A 15182-nucleotide genomic window follows, 5' to 3' on the forward strand; every position below is an offset into this window, starting at 1 on the left:
ATAATTGCATAACTGTACATTCATAATATTATAATTGTACATTCATAATCACACAAAAGAATAACGCTGTTAACGACAAGACACGCGTCAAATTTTATTTTTTAATTGAAATGAGGCGTTTTTCCTAAAAACAACATCGTTTTGGATTTGTGTCCACAATGCACTGTGAACACGAGTCCAGGGCATAATTTGAGTGATTGGTCAGCAAAGTCCAAAGCCAACAGTCCAAACACGCCAACCTAAAACCCCCCGCCCAGCCCCCCACATCGTAGCAGCCTCAGCACAAATCGGAAAATGGCACTATCTCCCATCGCTCCGACGCGCTCCGGTAGCCTGACCGCCTACGCTTTCTCACCGGCAACTACCTCAAATGCCAATTCTAAGAAGGCATCATCTTCCTTCACCAATATATCTCTGCGTTCTCCCTTCCACCGCTCTTCTCCTCTCAAGTAAGCATGGATTCCGTTTGATTTCCTTGTTTTGATAAGAGTAACTTGAGTTTTGCATCAATTTGTAAAAATTTGTAGAAAATGAATTTCTACAATTTTTTTTTCCAGTCTTTGTCACTCACTCATTGGCGGACTCCGTATTGTTCATCCATGTTCTGTTATCTGTGTTTCAATGTATAAAGTGTTACTCGTGGGGGAAAATGTGTGTGGGTTGTTTAGGATAAACTGAATACAATTCGGAAAGTTGCAGTTTCAGATTAAATCTCGCTTTCTGAATGGGAACATTTGAGACCAAATCATATTTCCTTGTACATTTAATATTTATTATATGGTAGAGTGTTAACGATTGCTTTCAGTCTTATAATTCATGTCCACAAAGTCACAGCTACACAAAATTTTTAACCTTTTTGAGGTAGAAGTTTTGGTAATGAGTTTACTTGGCCTCCATGCATCCTGTGTGAATCCTGGAAGCGTACAACTTTTCTTTGTATGTGCATGTGCACAACTCATTATCTTTGGCACTGATGTGCATGGGGTTACTTTTATGTTGTCTTGATGGCAACATTCCTTTAAACCAGATTGTTAAATGAATTCTTTTAATTGTATTACAGAATTGATTGTAGTTCACAATGGAGCACAAGTGACATGCCAAATTCACATGTAGCGATTGCAAGTACAGGTACATTTACTGTCAGCTCTAGTCTTCATTGTGTTTTGACTGACCTTTTATATTATATATATCTTCATTAATTTACATTAGATCTCATATTTGCTTAACTTCTAATGTTTTAACATAATGTTCAATGAATGAAACAATAGAGAAAACTCAGCTTCCCAAGGGTGATAATTGGAGTGTGCATAAATTTGGTGGTACTTGTGTGGGAAGCTCTGAAAGGATACAGAATGTTGCAGATGTAATAAGCAAGGATACATCAGAGAGAAAATTGATTGTTGTGTCTGCAATGTCAAAAGTGACTGATATGATGTATGATTTGATATACAAAGCGCAATCTCGGGATGATTTATATACGAGTGCATTGGATGCTGTTCATGAGAAACACAAGTTAACTGCAGTAGATTTACTTGATGGAAGTGATCTTGCAGCTTTCTTATCAAAATTGCATGATGATATCAACAACCTTAAAGCCATGCTTCATGCAATATATATTGGTATGCCTGTTAACATGCTTGCTTTAATATTGGCGTGTCTCTTTCTTAAGCCTTTTATGCATAAGTTGTTTTGCATATCAACAATAACTTGTTTGCACCTAAGTTTTTGACTCTTTAATATAATAAAATTTGTGTAAGGAAGCATTTCTATTTAACACCTATTAATAGAAAATTTATTGTGTTAGAAAGTTTGTCATGAAACTTGCTATCTAAAATATTTATGCATTTTCTTTCTAGTAGTCTTTCACTGGTGGTGAAGTGCACAACTGCACATATAAAACATTTTCTCGTAGGAGATTGAAGTCCACCAAGAAACACATCCTTGAGAAAGACTCAAAATTCAAGTGCACCCTGAAACAAATTTTTAGCCACCACGAGACAAATTGTGTATTTATTTATACAAAAGCTATCATTTTCTTTTCCCCTTTTTGATTTTCTTATGTTGTTCTACATTTGGTTTTTGGTAAAACATGGACTGGAAAAATGGTTATATCAAGGGAAAGGAAATGAGTGAGGCTGGAGGTTTACTTAATTGCTAAGTAAGCTTTTAAGCTAGACACAACATTGTAATCTAGCTTCATGTGATCTCCCAGTTTTTATGAAGACTCAACCACATAAACATAATTGCATAATATTTTAGTTGTATAGACAACCACATTTCACTGAAAGATAAAAGCATACTGTGATCTTTGCTTCAATCTTTCATTATTGGCTCACACTAATTGATATCATGTTAATTATTTTATTTTATTTTTTATTTACAGTATGCTATCTTAATTTAATTCAAACCCCACTTCTCTGTCTATTTCCTTGGTTTCATCTTAACTTATGAGTCTGTTTCATTACAGCTGGTCATGCAACAGAATCATTTTCAGATTTTGTTGTCGGTCATGGAGAGCTATGGTCTGCTCACTTGCTATCTTTAGTTGTCAAAAAGGTGGTTTAAGAGTTGATTTTTTTTTTCTTTTTTTTTTTTTAATTAATTTATTTAGATATAAGATCACTAATTCAGTATGTATTTTTTCAATTAAAAATTGGTCCAAATTTGTTGCCTAAATTTTTTATTTTATTTTTGCATTGCCGTAGAATGGTCTGGACTGTACGTGGATGGACACCAGGGAGGTTCTTGTTGTAAACCCTACTAGTTCTAATCAAGTTGATCCAGATTATCTAGCATCGGAGGAAAGACTTGATCAATGGTACTCTAAAAACCCATCTAAGACAATCATTGCAACTGGTTTTATAGCGAGCACACCCCAGAATATATGTACCACTTTGAAGAGAGATGGCAGTGACTTTTCTGCTGCTATTATGGGTTCTCTTGTTAGAGCACGCCAAGTTACAATATGGACAGATGTTGATGGCGTGTACAGTGCAGACCCAAGAAAAGGTTGATTAACTAGTAAATTAATCATCTTCTTTCTGCTATTAATCACTCGATAAATAGTGTGACTGGAAAAATCCCTTTACCCATTATCCTAGATTTAAAAAATGTTGGATAATAAAAAGTTATTGTTTATGCAGTCAGTGAGGCAGTAATACTGAAGACATTGACATATCAAGAAGCATGGGAAATGGTGTGGCCTTGATATTTTCTGAAACTCTCAACGTTATTGAGACATCAACTTTATAACTTAAAAGTGCAATCTTTTTTGCAGTCATATTTTGGTGCAAATGTCTTACATCCTCGAACAATTGTTCCTGTGATGCAATACAACATTCCAATTGTCATAAAGAATATCTTCAACCTTTCTGCACCTGGAACAATGATCTGCCAGTCCCCTGACAGTGAACATGAAGAGGGACATGGATCAGAATCCCTTGTCAAAGGATTTGCAACAATAGACAATCTAGCACTCGTGAATGTTGAAGGGTGAGAATGAAGCTCCGCCACTTGTTATTCATCTTCTATTTCTTTACATATAGTTACTTGCAAGTTTACGTTGCAGAACTGGAATGGCTGGTGTTCCTGGTACAGCTAGTGCTATTTTCAGTGCAGTGAAAGATGTCGGAGCTAATGTCATCATGATTTCCCAGGTATCAAGGTCATCTGATGCAAGTGAATTTACTTTTATGTGTACAATTGTCTTTGACTAGCATGATGCAGGCCAGTAGTGAGCACTCAATATGCTTTGCTGTACCTGAAAAAGAAGTAAAAGCAGTTGCTGAAGTTTTAGAATCCAGATTTTCTCAGGCTCTGGGTGCAGGGCGCCTTTCCCAGGTTTCAGCGCCTTTCCCAGGTTTCATTTGAGTTCTTATTCTACCAATATATAAGTCTGCATGTTTAGTTCATTAGTTGCTTGCTGGCTCTGATAGCATGTCAAGATTTAAAATAGAGAAAACCCTAATATATTAGTGACTACATTGAGAATGCTTAATACATACGTTGGGCATACACCATTTAATTATAGGAAAAATACTACTAAAAACATCTGCTTTGTAACGAACTAATATTTCAAATTTATATTCTAGCAATCTGTATGCTTTAATCACAGATTTTGGGTTCCCTGTTAAATAAGTAAGTGTTTTTCAATTTTCAGATTGCAGTGATCCCAAACTGTAGCATTTTAGCTGCAGTTGGTCAGAGAATGGCAAGTACACCAGGAGTTAGTGCTACACTTTTCTCTGCACTTGCGAAGGTTGGAAAACTTAACCATCTAGTCTTGCATTGAAACTTAATGGTGCTTCGATAATCTGTGGTTATTCTTAGATGTCAAAACTTTGAAATTTGGCATGTCAATGCAGGCGAATATCAATGTCCGTGGCATAGCTCAAGGTTGCTCAGAGTACAACATCACAGTAGTTGTTAAACGAGAAGATTGTGTAAGGGCTTTACGTGCTGTGCACTCAAGATTCTATTTGACAAGAACAACAATTGCTGTTGGTATCATTGGTCCTGGGTTGATTGGTAGTACATTACTTGACCAGCTCAAAGATCAGGTATACAAATTTATGTTGGTTACCAGGCATATTTGAACCCATAGAAGGCCCAACCCGCCCTCCAAACTCCTGGGTTACCCAGGCTTCATGTAGGGCATTCTTTCCTAGCCAATGTATGTGAATGATAATTTGTGTGTATGTCTTTGCTCAACCAGTGCATAATAATGCAGAAAGTGAAAATCTTATAACCCATGGGTTGAGTGCAGCTCTAATTAATGCCATGTCATCTTTGAATTAAGCTGAAAGATGTTTCTTTTTTGGAGTAACTTTCCTCAAAAAAGTTTTTTCTTGTTGGTGTTATAATTTTATCATGTTTTCATAAAGTAATTCTTTGTGGCTCTAACTAGTTCTCATCTTCAACATTGTGATAGAACCTTAAATATAAAGCATTGTTGTTTTCTGTGGCAGGCTGCGTTCTTAAAGGAAAAGTTTAACATTGATTTGCGTGTTATGGGTATTACTGGATCAAAGAAAATGCTATTATCCGAGAAGTAAGTATTGAACACAGAATCATCTTTCATAAGTTTCATTACATTGGCAGTAGCATTATTTGGGTCTTCAAAATCCTTTTAAATGCTCACTTTTAAGTCTGTTTTTACTTTTTAGCCAGAACATAAGAAAGCAACCATTTACGGAGTGGAAAATTCTTTGTAATAGTAGTTTTGTTAAAGTTGGTGTTAAGTAGATATCGGAAGTTTGTCTTTCTCAATGCTGGCATTGAAGCATTTCAATTTTGTGAAAGTGTGAAGGGTTTCATCTATTTCTCAACCTAGAACTGTACAGATTACAATAATTTATACTGAAAACTAGCTATAACCTAATGGGCCCACTGTAACGGGCCTAGGGTTTCAACACTCCCCCTCAAGCTGGAGAGTATAGATCATAAGCTCCCAGCTTGTTACAAATATATTCAACTCTAGGAGCTCTAAGGGATTTCGTCAAGATATCAGCTAACTGATCTGCAGAATTAACAAAGCTAGTTTTAATACACCCTGACACAATCTTCTCTCTAATGAAGTGACAGTCAATCTTAATGTGTTTAGTCCTCTCATGATAAACAGGATTTGACGCGATGTGTAGAGCTGCTTGATTGTCACATATCAACGTCATTTGGGCAACATTGCCACATTGCAATTCTTGTAGTAGGTGTTTAAGCCACATAAGCTCACATGTGGCAAGCGCCATGGCTCGATATTCTGCTTCAGCACTGGACCTAGCAACCACATCCTGCTTCTTACTTTTCCAAGATATGAGATTACCTCCAATGAGAATACAATAACCTGAAGTAGAGCGTTTGTCAAATGGGCAACCAGCCCAATCTGCATCACAATACCCAACAACTTGTGAATGTCCTCTATCTTCGTATACTAAGCCTTGTCCTGGTGCTCTCTTGATATACCTTAGAACACGAACAACAGCATCCCAATGAGAATCACAAGGTGTCTCAAGAAATTGACTCAACACACTAACTGCGAAGGAGATATCCGGTCGTGTGATCGTGAGATAATTCAGTTTTCCAATCAATCTCCTATATCGCTCTCGGTCAGGCAATGGCTCCCCCTGTCCTGGTAGGAGTTTAGCATTCGGATCCATTGGATTATCAACCGGTCTACTGTCCAGCATGCCAGTTTCTTCTAAGATATCCAAGGCATACTTCCTTTGAGAAATAACAACACCACTGCTAGATTGAGCCACTTCAATTCCAAGAAAGTATTTTAGCTTACCCAAATCCTTAGTCTGGAACCGACTAAAGAGATACTCCTTCAACTGAAATATGCCCTCTTGATCACTCCCTGTAATAACAATGTCATCCACATATACTACAAGGTATATGCATTTCTCATTAGAATGACGATAGAAAACAGAATGATCAACTGCACTTCTTGTCATACCAAACTCACACACCACAGAACTAAACCTTCCAAACCGAGCTCGTGGAGATTGCTTTAAACCATATAAAGAACGGCGAAGTTTACATACCATACCAGACTCCCCCTGAGCAACAAACCCAGGTGGTTGCTCCATATAAACCTCCTCGTGAAGATCACCATGAAGAAAGGCATTCTTGATATCCAGCTGGTGTAAGTCCCAATGATGAATGGCTGCCAAAGACAAAAGTAAACGAACTGAAGCAATTTTAGCAACCGGGGAAAAAGTATCAGTATAATCCAAACCAAAAATCTGAGTATAGCCTTTTGCCACCAGACGAGCCTTAAGACGATCAATTGCGCCATCAGGGCCCACTTTCACCGTATAAATCCATCTACAACCAACCACAGTTTTACCAGGAGGAAGAGGAACCAACTCTCACGTGCCACTAGACTGGAGGGCCTCCATTTCTGTTAACATGGCTTGACGCCAACCTGGATCCGAGAGAGCCTCACGAGTGGATTTGGGTATAGACACAGAAGATAGGTGAGAAAGAAATGCAAAGTAAGGGGACGAGACACGGTGATAACTCAGAAAGGTATATATAGGATGGGGGTTACGAGTAGAACGTGTACCTTTTCGAACAGCAATAGGTGCCTCAGTGAGATCAGTGTCAGATTGCAGTGGAAGTGGTGGAACCGCAGCCGGAGGATCGGACAGTACTGGCAAGTCACTAGGGACCTCAGGAACTGCAGGGCGAGGACGCCGGTGATAAACCTGAAGGGGCGGGTTAAGAGGAGTCGGTTGAGCTGGAGGAACAGTGGACTGGACAAGAGGAAGTGGACCAAGATAAGGTACGGGGAGCACCTCAGAGACAGGGATCGTGTCTCCTGATGAGGACTGGAAAAATGGTGTGGACTCAATAAAGGTGACATCTGCGGATACAAAGTGACGCTTTAGTGCTGGAGAATAACACCTATAACCCTTTTGGACACGGGAATAACCCAAAAAGACACACTTGACTGCTTTAGGATCTAATTTGGATCGACCTGGAGTCATGTCATGAACAAAACAAACACACCCAAAAACACGAGGTTGAATAGGGAAAGGATCAACAGAAGGACACACAATGGAATATGGGGTGTCATTGTTAAGAGCAGAAGATGGCATGTGATTGATCAGGTAACAAGCAGTAAGGATAGCATCAGCCCAGAATTGAGAATGAACATGGGAGTGTAACAACATAGTACGGGCAATTTCTACTAGATGTCTATTCTTACGCTCAGCCACCCCATTCTGCTGAGGTGTGTAAACACATGACCTTTGATGCAATATACCACGAGATGTCATATATGACTGAAAAGGATGAGAGAGATATTCTTTAGCATTATCACTACGCAAAACACGAATGAGTTTGCCAAATTGAGTTTGTATTTCAGCACAAAAAGTTTGAAAAATCTGAAACAATTCAGAACGATCTTTCATAAGGAAAACCCAAGTGCACCTTGAATAATCATCAATAAAGGTTACGAAATAACGAAAACCCAAAATAGAGTTGACACGACAAGGACCCCATATATCTGAATGAACTAAATCAAAGAGGGACGCAGCCCGATTATTGACTCTTCTCGGAAAAGACTGACGTGATTGCTTTCCAAGATGACACGACTCACAATCAAAAGACTCAATAGACAGACCTGGGACCATCCGTTTTAGTTTAGAGAGACTAGGATGACCCAAACGACTATGAATAAGTAAAGGAGACTCTGTAGAGGCAGAAGCAGCAACATCACCACCCCGCATGTAATAGAGGCCCTGTGACTCATTGCCGGTGCCAATCACCCTCCCCGTACTGCGATCCTGCACAACAACCGAATCAGCACAAAAGGTTATGGAACAATTGAGAGTACGGGTAATTTTACTCACAGAGATAAGGTTGAAGGGACTGTTAGGGACATATAAAACAGACTCCAAGGAAAAAGACGATATAGGGGAAGCCTGACCAACACCAATTGCTGGTGTTTGATGACCATTAGCTAAGGTGACCATGGGTAAAGTCTTAGACTTAGACACATTATGCAAAAGAGAAAGGTTACCGGAAATATGATCTGAAGCACCTGAGTCCAATATCCAAGAATTTGGAGTATTGGCGTGTGAAAGACAAACCAAAGATGAAGTACCAGCATTAGGTGTGGAAGATTCAAGGCGGGATGCTGCTTTAAGTTGGAGATACTCTTCATATTCCCTAGAGGTCATCTCAACTGGGGTAGAGGTTGGCTCATGAGTCTGACTCTCGGATGCAGCAGCCTGGGCTAGATTAACAGAACGGGGAGGCCGACCATGTAACTTCCAACAACGATCTTTGGTATGACCATCTTTGTGGCAGTATTCACACCGAGGACGTTTGCCACGACGACCACCACCACCACTAGATGGTCCAGAAGGTCCTCTATCCACAGCCCGAGTAGCTAGAACTGATGACTCTCCAATAGGTTCAATTGAGGGAGTTGAGGCAATACGAAGCAGTCTGGCAGCAGCGTCAGTGTAGGTAGGCACACTAGGACTGGATAAAATCTGATCACGAATGTGAACCTGGTCAGGCCGAAGGGTAGCCAAGGTCATCACCATAAAGAACTTATCATACTGCTTCATATGACTTTCTGACGTCTCCTGATATGGAAGTAAATTATGATACTCCTGCTGTAAAGCTTCCATCCGACCCAAAAAATCCTGTGTACTCATATCAGCAGTGGAACGGAAATTAAGCATATTAGATACAAGGGAATATAGCCTTTGGATATCATTAGTATACAATGACTTAGCTTTATTCCACACATCATAACAAGTGTCATAAGACTTGTAAATAAGATATAATTTAGGGTCAATGGATTGCCACAACATATTGCACAATAACGCGTCTGACTTCTCCCAATCTGATTTCTTCGATTCTTCAATTTCCCCAACCTTTTTGGTTAGATGATCAGACATCCCCTGGCCTTTGAACCAGAGTGTCACAGAAGCGGCCCACGAAGTGTAGTTTTCACTCCCAACCAATTTGTCCATAGTAATGGTGGGATAAGAGGTAAAGGAAGCCATAGAGATTACCCAAAAAGAAAAACACACTGTCTGTTTCTCTCTGACCGGCGGTGGCGAGGAAAACAGTCAACACTCCCGGAAGCGCCTCGTCGAGACGAATCCAACGGCGGTGGCGGTGTCGTGATCGGAGGCCGGAGGAGAGAGATCTGGCCGGAAAAGCGAGCGGCAGTCCAGCGACGGCGGCGGCGCGTGCGGAGGAGATAGGCGACCGGATTCCTACTGTAGGCTCGCGACGACGGTCCGGTAACTCCTGTGGTGTTAGTTTGGAAGAAAAACACCAGGTGGATGTCGGAACAGTGAAACAGTCGCGGCGGCAGAGTGGCTCCGGTGGCAGCGGCGGCGGCGGCGGTGTGAGGGAAGAAAGAGAATATTTAGGGTTTAGGCTCTGATACCATGTGAAAGTGTGAAGGGTTTCATCTATTTCTCAACCTAGAACTGTATAGATTACAATAATTTATACTGAAAACTAGCTATAACCTAATGGGCCCACTGTAACGGGCCTAGGGTTTCAACAAATTTCATCATCACATTGAATAATAAAGGACCCTACATTAATTAGGAAAACTAGTTATCTATTATTATGAATCCTTAATTACTTCAATTTGGGACTATTTGTCTTATTTATTTATGTATTTAGGTTTTGGTTATAAAATAACAGAATTTGAACTCGAAGTATGGATCTCATTGTTCTTCCACATTTCCACTACCAATTTGTTAAATGCACTCTTCTTAATGAATAATGCCATATGTCCATCCATAGGATAATTTAATATTGTACTTGATCATGCAATGACTTTATTATATTTTCTTATTACTACAAGAGTATTTATTTATTTTTGGCTTTGGTGAGGATCAGATATTAGAAGGGTGTTTTTTTTAAGGGTCATGAATCATGATATTAAGTGTTGAATTTGGAAGATGGAATGGTCTGGCGGGTGGAGAATAACACCACCCGCCAGTTAGGCAGAAGCAATAATGAATAATCAGGAATGAGAGAATGTATATAAAACTAAGATATTATAATATATTCTATATTCTCTGTTTCTAATATAGAAACACAGTATGTATATATATATATATATATATATATATATATATATATACACAAATACATAACTGTAAATACCTATTTATAAACTGACACCTATTCATAAACAAACACAACCCTATAGATAAAACTAACTCCTTATTTTCAACACTCCCCCTCAAGCTTAAACATCTGGAAGTTTCAAGCTTGGATTAAAACATACACTCTACCTTATTTGGAATTACAAATGAAGATTAAAATCAGCTAGAGAATAAAAGTGCTGGATGGCTTCGGAGGAACAATGCTATAAACAACCCTTGGGAATGAAGGCACCAGGGACGAAGCTTGTCACAAACTGACACGAAAACCCTCACAGCAACATAAACACTCTAGGATTTGCCAACAACAATCTTCATCACGAACCATAGAGCAAACCAATTTGAGCAGCAAATGGGAGGTAGTAGAGCCCACATGATTGTTGTATGAATACCGAGAAAACCACATGATTGTTGTTTATACCTCTTATATAGGATAAGTGAATAACAAAAGAAGCTTTCGTAAATAAACAAGGTGCCAAACATGAAAACCCTAGGGACTAAGTATGGTATACCGAATATAAAGAAACAAATACGGTTATACCAAAAACACCCCGGTAAGAGGTTTGGCAACAAACCCAAAAAGCCTTCAAACTTTCACCAAAAGGTCCAAAGGGCAAAACAACAATCTGGAATTTTCACCGGAGAATACATCACAAGGAAAAATACACCACAGCAAAATCCACGCAGATGGGGTTGCAGGGTACTGACAGAGGTTTCTGGAGAATTTCGTCGGAAAATCATGCCGGAGGTGGGCTCACGCGCCAGCGCGCGAGGGAAGGTCGTCTGCGGTGATGGATGGCAATGAAATTTTCCAGATAAGGTTGAAAGATGGAGAGGAATTAACTCTGACAGATGACACCGCGTGCATCGGCGGATGACACCGCGTTTCTTGGGTAAGGTCGCGACGTGATTCCGAGAGTGACTGTGGTTGTAGATTTTGAAGCAAACAACCATAGATACGTTGGAATTCAAGAGGCAGTCTCAGGGCTACTGTTTATGCCGGAAAAAGTAAGAAAAATGCCCTAGGAAAGTGGCTCTGATACCATGTTGAATTTGGAAGATGGAATGGTCTGGCGGGTGGAGAATAACACCACCCGCCAGTTAGGCGGAAGCAATAATGAATAATCAGGAATGAGAGAATGTATATAAAACTAAGATATTATAATATATTCTATATTCTCTGTTTCTAATACAGAAACACAGTACATACATATACACAAATACATAACTGTAAATACCTATTTATAAACTGACACCTATTCATAAACAGGCACAACCCTATAGATAAAACTAACTCTTTATTTTCAACATTAAGATCTATTGCTCGAAGTTAAGTATCAGTGTCATAATCTTAAGTGCAGTTAAATTATAGCAGTGATTTAAATGTTTTTTTTTTTTTGTTTTTTAAATATATTTTCAATTTTCATAACATTGGTGTTAAATGCTGTTCAATTTTCTTCATATAGTGATAGTGAAACATTCTTATCACTGTTCCTAGGGGTGTTGACTTGACAAGATGGAAAGCGCTATTAAGTGAAAAAGGAGATATTGCTGACATGAATAAGTTTGTTCAGCATGTTCGTGAAAATCATTTTATCCCAAATACTGTTCTTGTAGATTGCACTGCAGATTCTTATATTGCAAGCCATTATTATGACTGGTTGCATCGAGGGATACATGTGATTACTCCAAATAAAAAGGCCAATTCAGGACCACTTAACCAGGTAATATGTCAATATGTACCAATGGTCAGATTGGTTGGGATAAGCATTGTTGTGACCTTTCTGCAACCATTTATTATGATAAATGGATCTTTTCCTCTTCTAGTTCCTTCTCTATAATTGTTTTTTTGTAAACCATCTTTGACACTGAACCTTAATTTCAAAAGTGGCCACTTGTCCCTCAATTAGATGAAATTTAATCATTGTTAGTCCACTTGGCTACTAATGGTGGTTAACTTTGTATAATGAAGAACTAATTGTGGCTAAATTTATTTGCCTACTGTTACTTCCTCAACTCTCAAAATTGGCCACTCAGCTAATTATGCTAATTTCAAGGAGGGACTAATGAATTATTGATGGTTATGTTTGGCTGTCTGCATAATTGAGGTACTAACAGTATATGACAATGTTAGCCACAATTATTCCTTTAATTATATGAAGTTACCCACCATTCCCCCATTTAAGACTCCCTAAAAATTTAATACAATAATACCATTAATAACAGAGAGACTAATGGTTGCTAACTTTGCACGTGTTGAACTGCAAGTAGCCATTTTATAATTTAGTGTTAAAGTGCTGAAAAATGATATAAATAGGGACCAAAAAATGGAACAATATTATACTTTATGTCCATACCAGTAATTATAAGCAATTTACTTCATCATCCTGTGCACTAGTGGCCTTCCTTTGAAAAGCTGTTTTTACCTTCATTTGAAAGAATTGAAATTGAGAAAGCATCTATTAATTACTTAATTTGATTATTTTATTTATTTATTTATTTATTTATTTATTATATATATATTTTTAAATTTCAGTATTTAAAACTGAGGGATCTTCAACGTCAGTCCTATACGCATTACTTCTATGAAGCTACTGTTGGAGCTGGTTTGCCAATTATTAGTACCTTGCGTGGTCTTCTTGAAACTGGGGACAAAATATTGAAGATTGAGGGGATTTTCAGGTTGGTACGAGGGCATGTTGTAATGCTACTTTTTATGTAGCTATCATTAAAAAAAGAAAAAAGAAAAAAAAAAAGACAGGGAGTACCATATTGAAATTTGGCCGCATCCCTTGAACTTAGAAATTCAATTTTGGATCTCATTATCATTAAGAAAAAAATAAAGACAACCGGCTAAAATTCCAATTCTAGTCTCAAATCTTCTGTCTGGTTTAAGTAGGAAAAATAAATTTGAACAGAGAATGCACATGAGAAGTAAGAGAAGCTCTCCTTTTATTTGTGATCTTTGTCTTTTTCTTATTCAACTGCTTTTCCATTAACTAACTAATCTCTGCAGTGGAACTTTGAGTTACATATTCAACAACTTCATGGGATCACGAGCTTTTAGTGAAGTGGTCAAGGAGGCAAAAGAGGCAGGCTATACCGAACCAGATCCCAGAGAAGACCTATATGGAACAGATGTTGCCAGAAAGGTATTAGATGTTTAATGTTCAATTTTTTTCATGACATTAATATGCTTCCACCTATTACATACTGAGAGAGTTGAAGTGCGTTCACCTTTAATTAACGTTCCTTGATATTACTGATATATTCATTGTTGGAGTACATGGGAATGAGATGTTGGATAACTCTTCCATCCTTGGACGATGCTTTATGTTTTCTTATATAATTTTCTTCGCACAGGTGATAATTCTTGCTAGAGAGTGTGGATTGAAGCTAGAACTTTCAGATATCTCGGTTAAGAACCTTGTTCCTGAGCCGTTAAGGGTAATTTTGTAGTATAAATCACGGAACATTCCCTACTATATAGTAGTTGTTTTCTTTCTAAGTGATATTATTACTTTATTCCAGGCCTGTGCATCAGCCGAGGACTTCATGCAGCAGCTGCCACAATTTGACGAAGACTTTGCTAAGCAAAGGCGGGAAGCTGAAGCTGCAGGGGAGGTAAGATCTATACAAACACTTCGATGCCAGAATAGTTATCCCCGTCTCAGCGAAAATTTAACCTTTTTGTAGAAATTATAGCAGAATGGCCTAAAATAATCGAACTGCATATTGGATTAGTCAGTCGATGTGAATAAGCATTAACAGATTTGTTCTCAGTTGAATAAGCATCAGATATAGTCTAATGAACAATCTGTGCCTGAAGGTGTTGAGATATGTTGGAGTGGTGGATGTTGCCAATCAAGAAGGGACCGTGAAATTGCACAGATACGAGAAAGGGCACCCGTTCACTCAGCTCTCAGGGTCGGACAACATAATCGCCTTTACAACTGAAAGGTACGCGACGCAGCCGCTCATTGTGCGTGGCCCAGGGGCCGGAGCTGAGGTGACTGCCGGAGGAGTTTTCAGTGACATATTACGGCTCGCCTCATACCTCGGTGCTCCCTCATAATTCCCTCTCGTCTTCCTTAGCATCGTCATTTTCCCAGTTCCTGCCGTCAAGTTTTCCTCCATCTCTTCCGGACTTACAACAGTTAATCCCATAAGTTTTCTATTTTCTGTTTGGTTTTGGTTAATTACAGAACATGAGTATGGCTTTGGAGTGTGTTGTAGATGAGCATGATATATAATATATTGATGAAGTTCTGGTGTTTACTGTTCTTTCTTCTTGCTTACGAATAAAAATTATACATACAAATAATGAAACAACTAACTAGGAATGAAAGTAAATTATACTTTTAAAAGGTTTGAAATTATCCACGAAACTAAATTATACTTTTAAAAGCGTTGAAATTATTCATGAAAATAAATTATTTATACTTTTAAAAGGATTGTAATTATCCACTGCGTGGATGAGATGATTATGAGAAAAGAAAATTAACAGTCATTATCTGAATGTATTTTTGAATG

General features: G+C 38.5%; 1 protein-coding gene across 1 annotated transcript; it reads left to right on the forward strand.

The window, feature by feature from the left end:
* The first annotated feature begins 275 nt into the window (after positions 1-275).
* LOC109189782 (bifunctional aspartokinase/homoserine dehydrogenase 1, chloroplastic-like) lies at positions 276-14933 on the forward strand. Its single transcript, XM_019340408.1, has 18 exons — positions 276-449; positions 1061-1128; positions 1269-1619; positions 2468-2556; positions 2706-3009; positions 3144-3196; positions 3278-3492; positions 3569-3656; positions 3727-3840; positions 4160-4258; positions 4365-4559; positions 4968-5050; positions 12148-12373; positions 13186-13331; positions 13666-13801; positions 14013-14096; positions 14181-14273; positions 14479-14933. The coding sequence occupies exons 1-18, from the start codon at positions 295-297 to the stop codon at positions 14722-14724; spliced, it is 2745 nt and encodes a 914-aa protein (XP_019195953.1). The 5' UTR covers positions 276-294; the 3' UTR covers positions 14725-14933.
* Positions 14934-15182: the final 249 nt, after the last annotated feature.

Source organism: Ipomoea nil, unplaced genomic scaffold (assembly GCF_001879475.1).
Source record: "Ipomoea nil cultivar Tokyo-kokei standard unplaced genomic scaffold, Asagao_1.1 scaffold1562, whole genome shotgun sequence".
NCBI classification, from domain to species: domain Eukaryota; kingdom Viridiplantae; phylum Streptophyta; class Magnoliopsida; order Solanales; family Convolvulaceae; genus Ipomoea; species Ipomoea nil.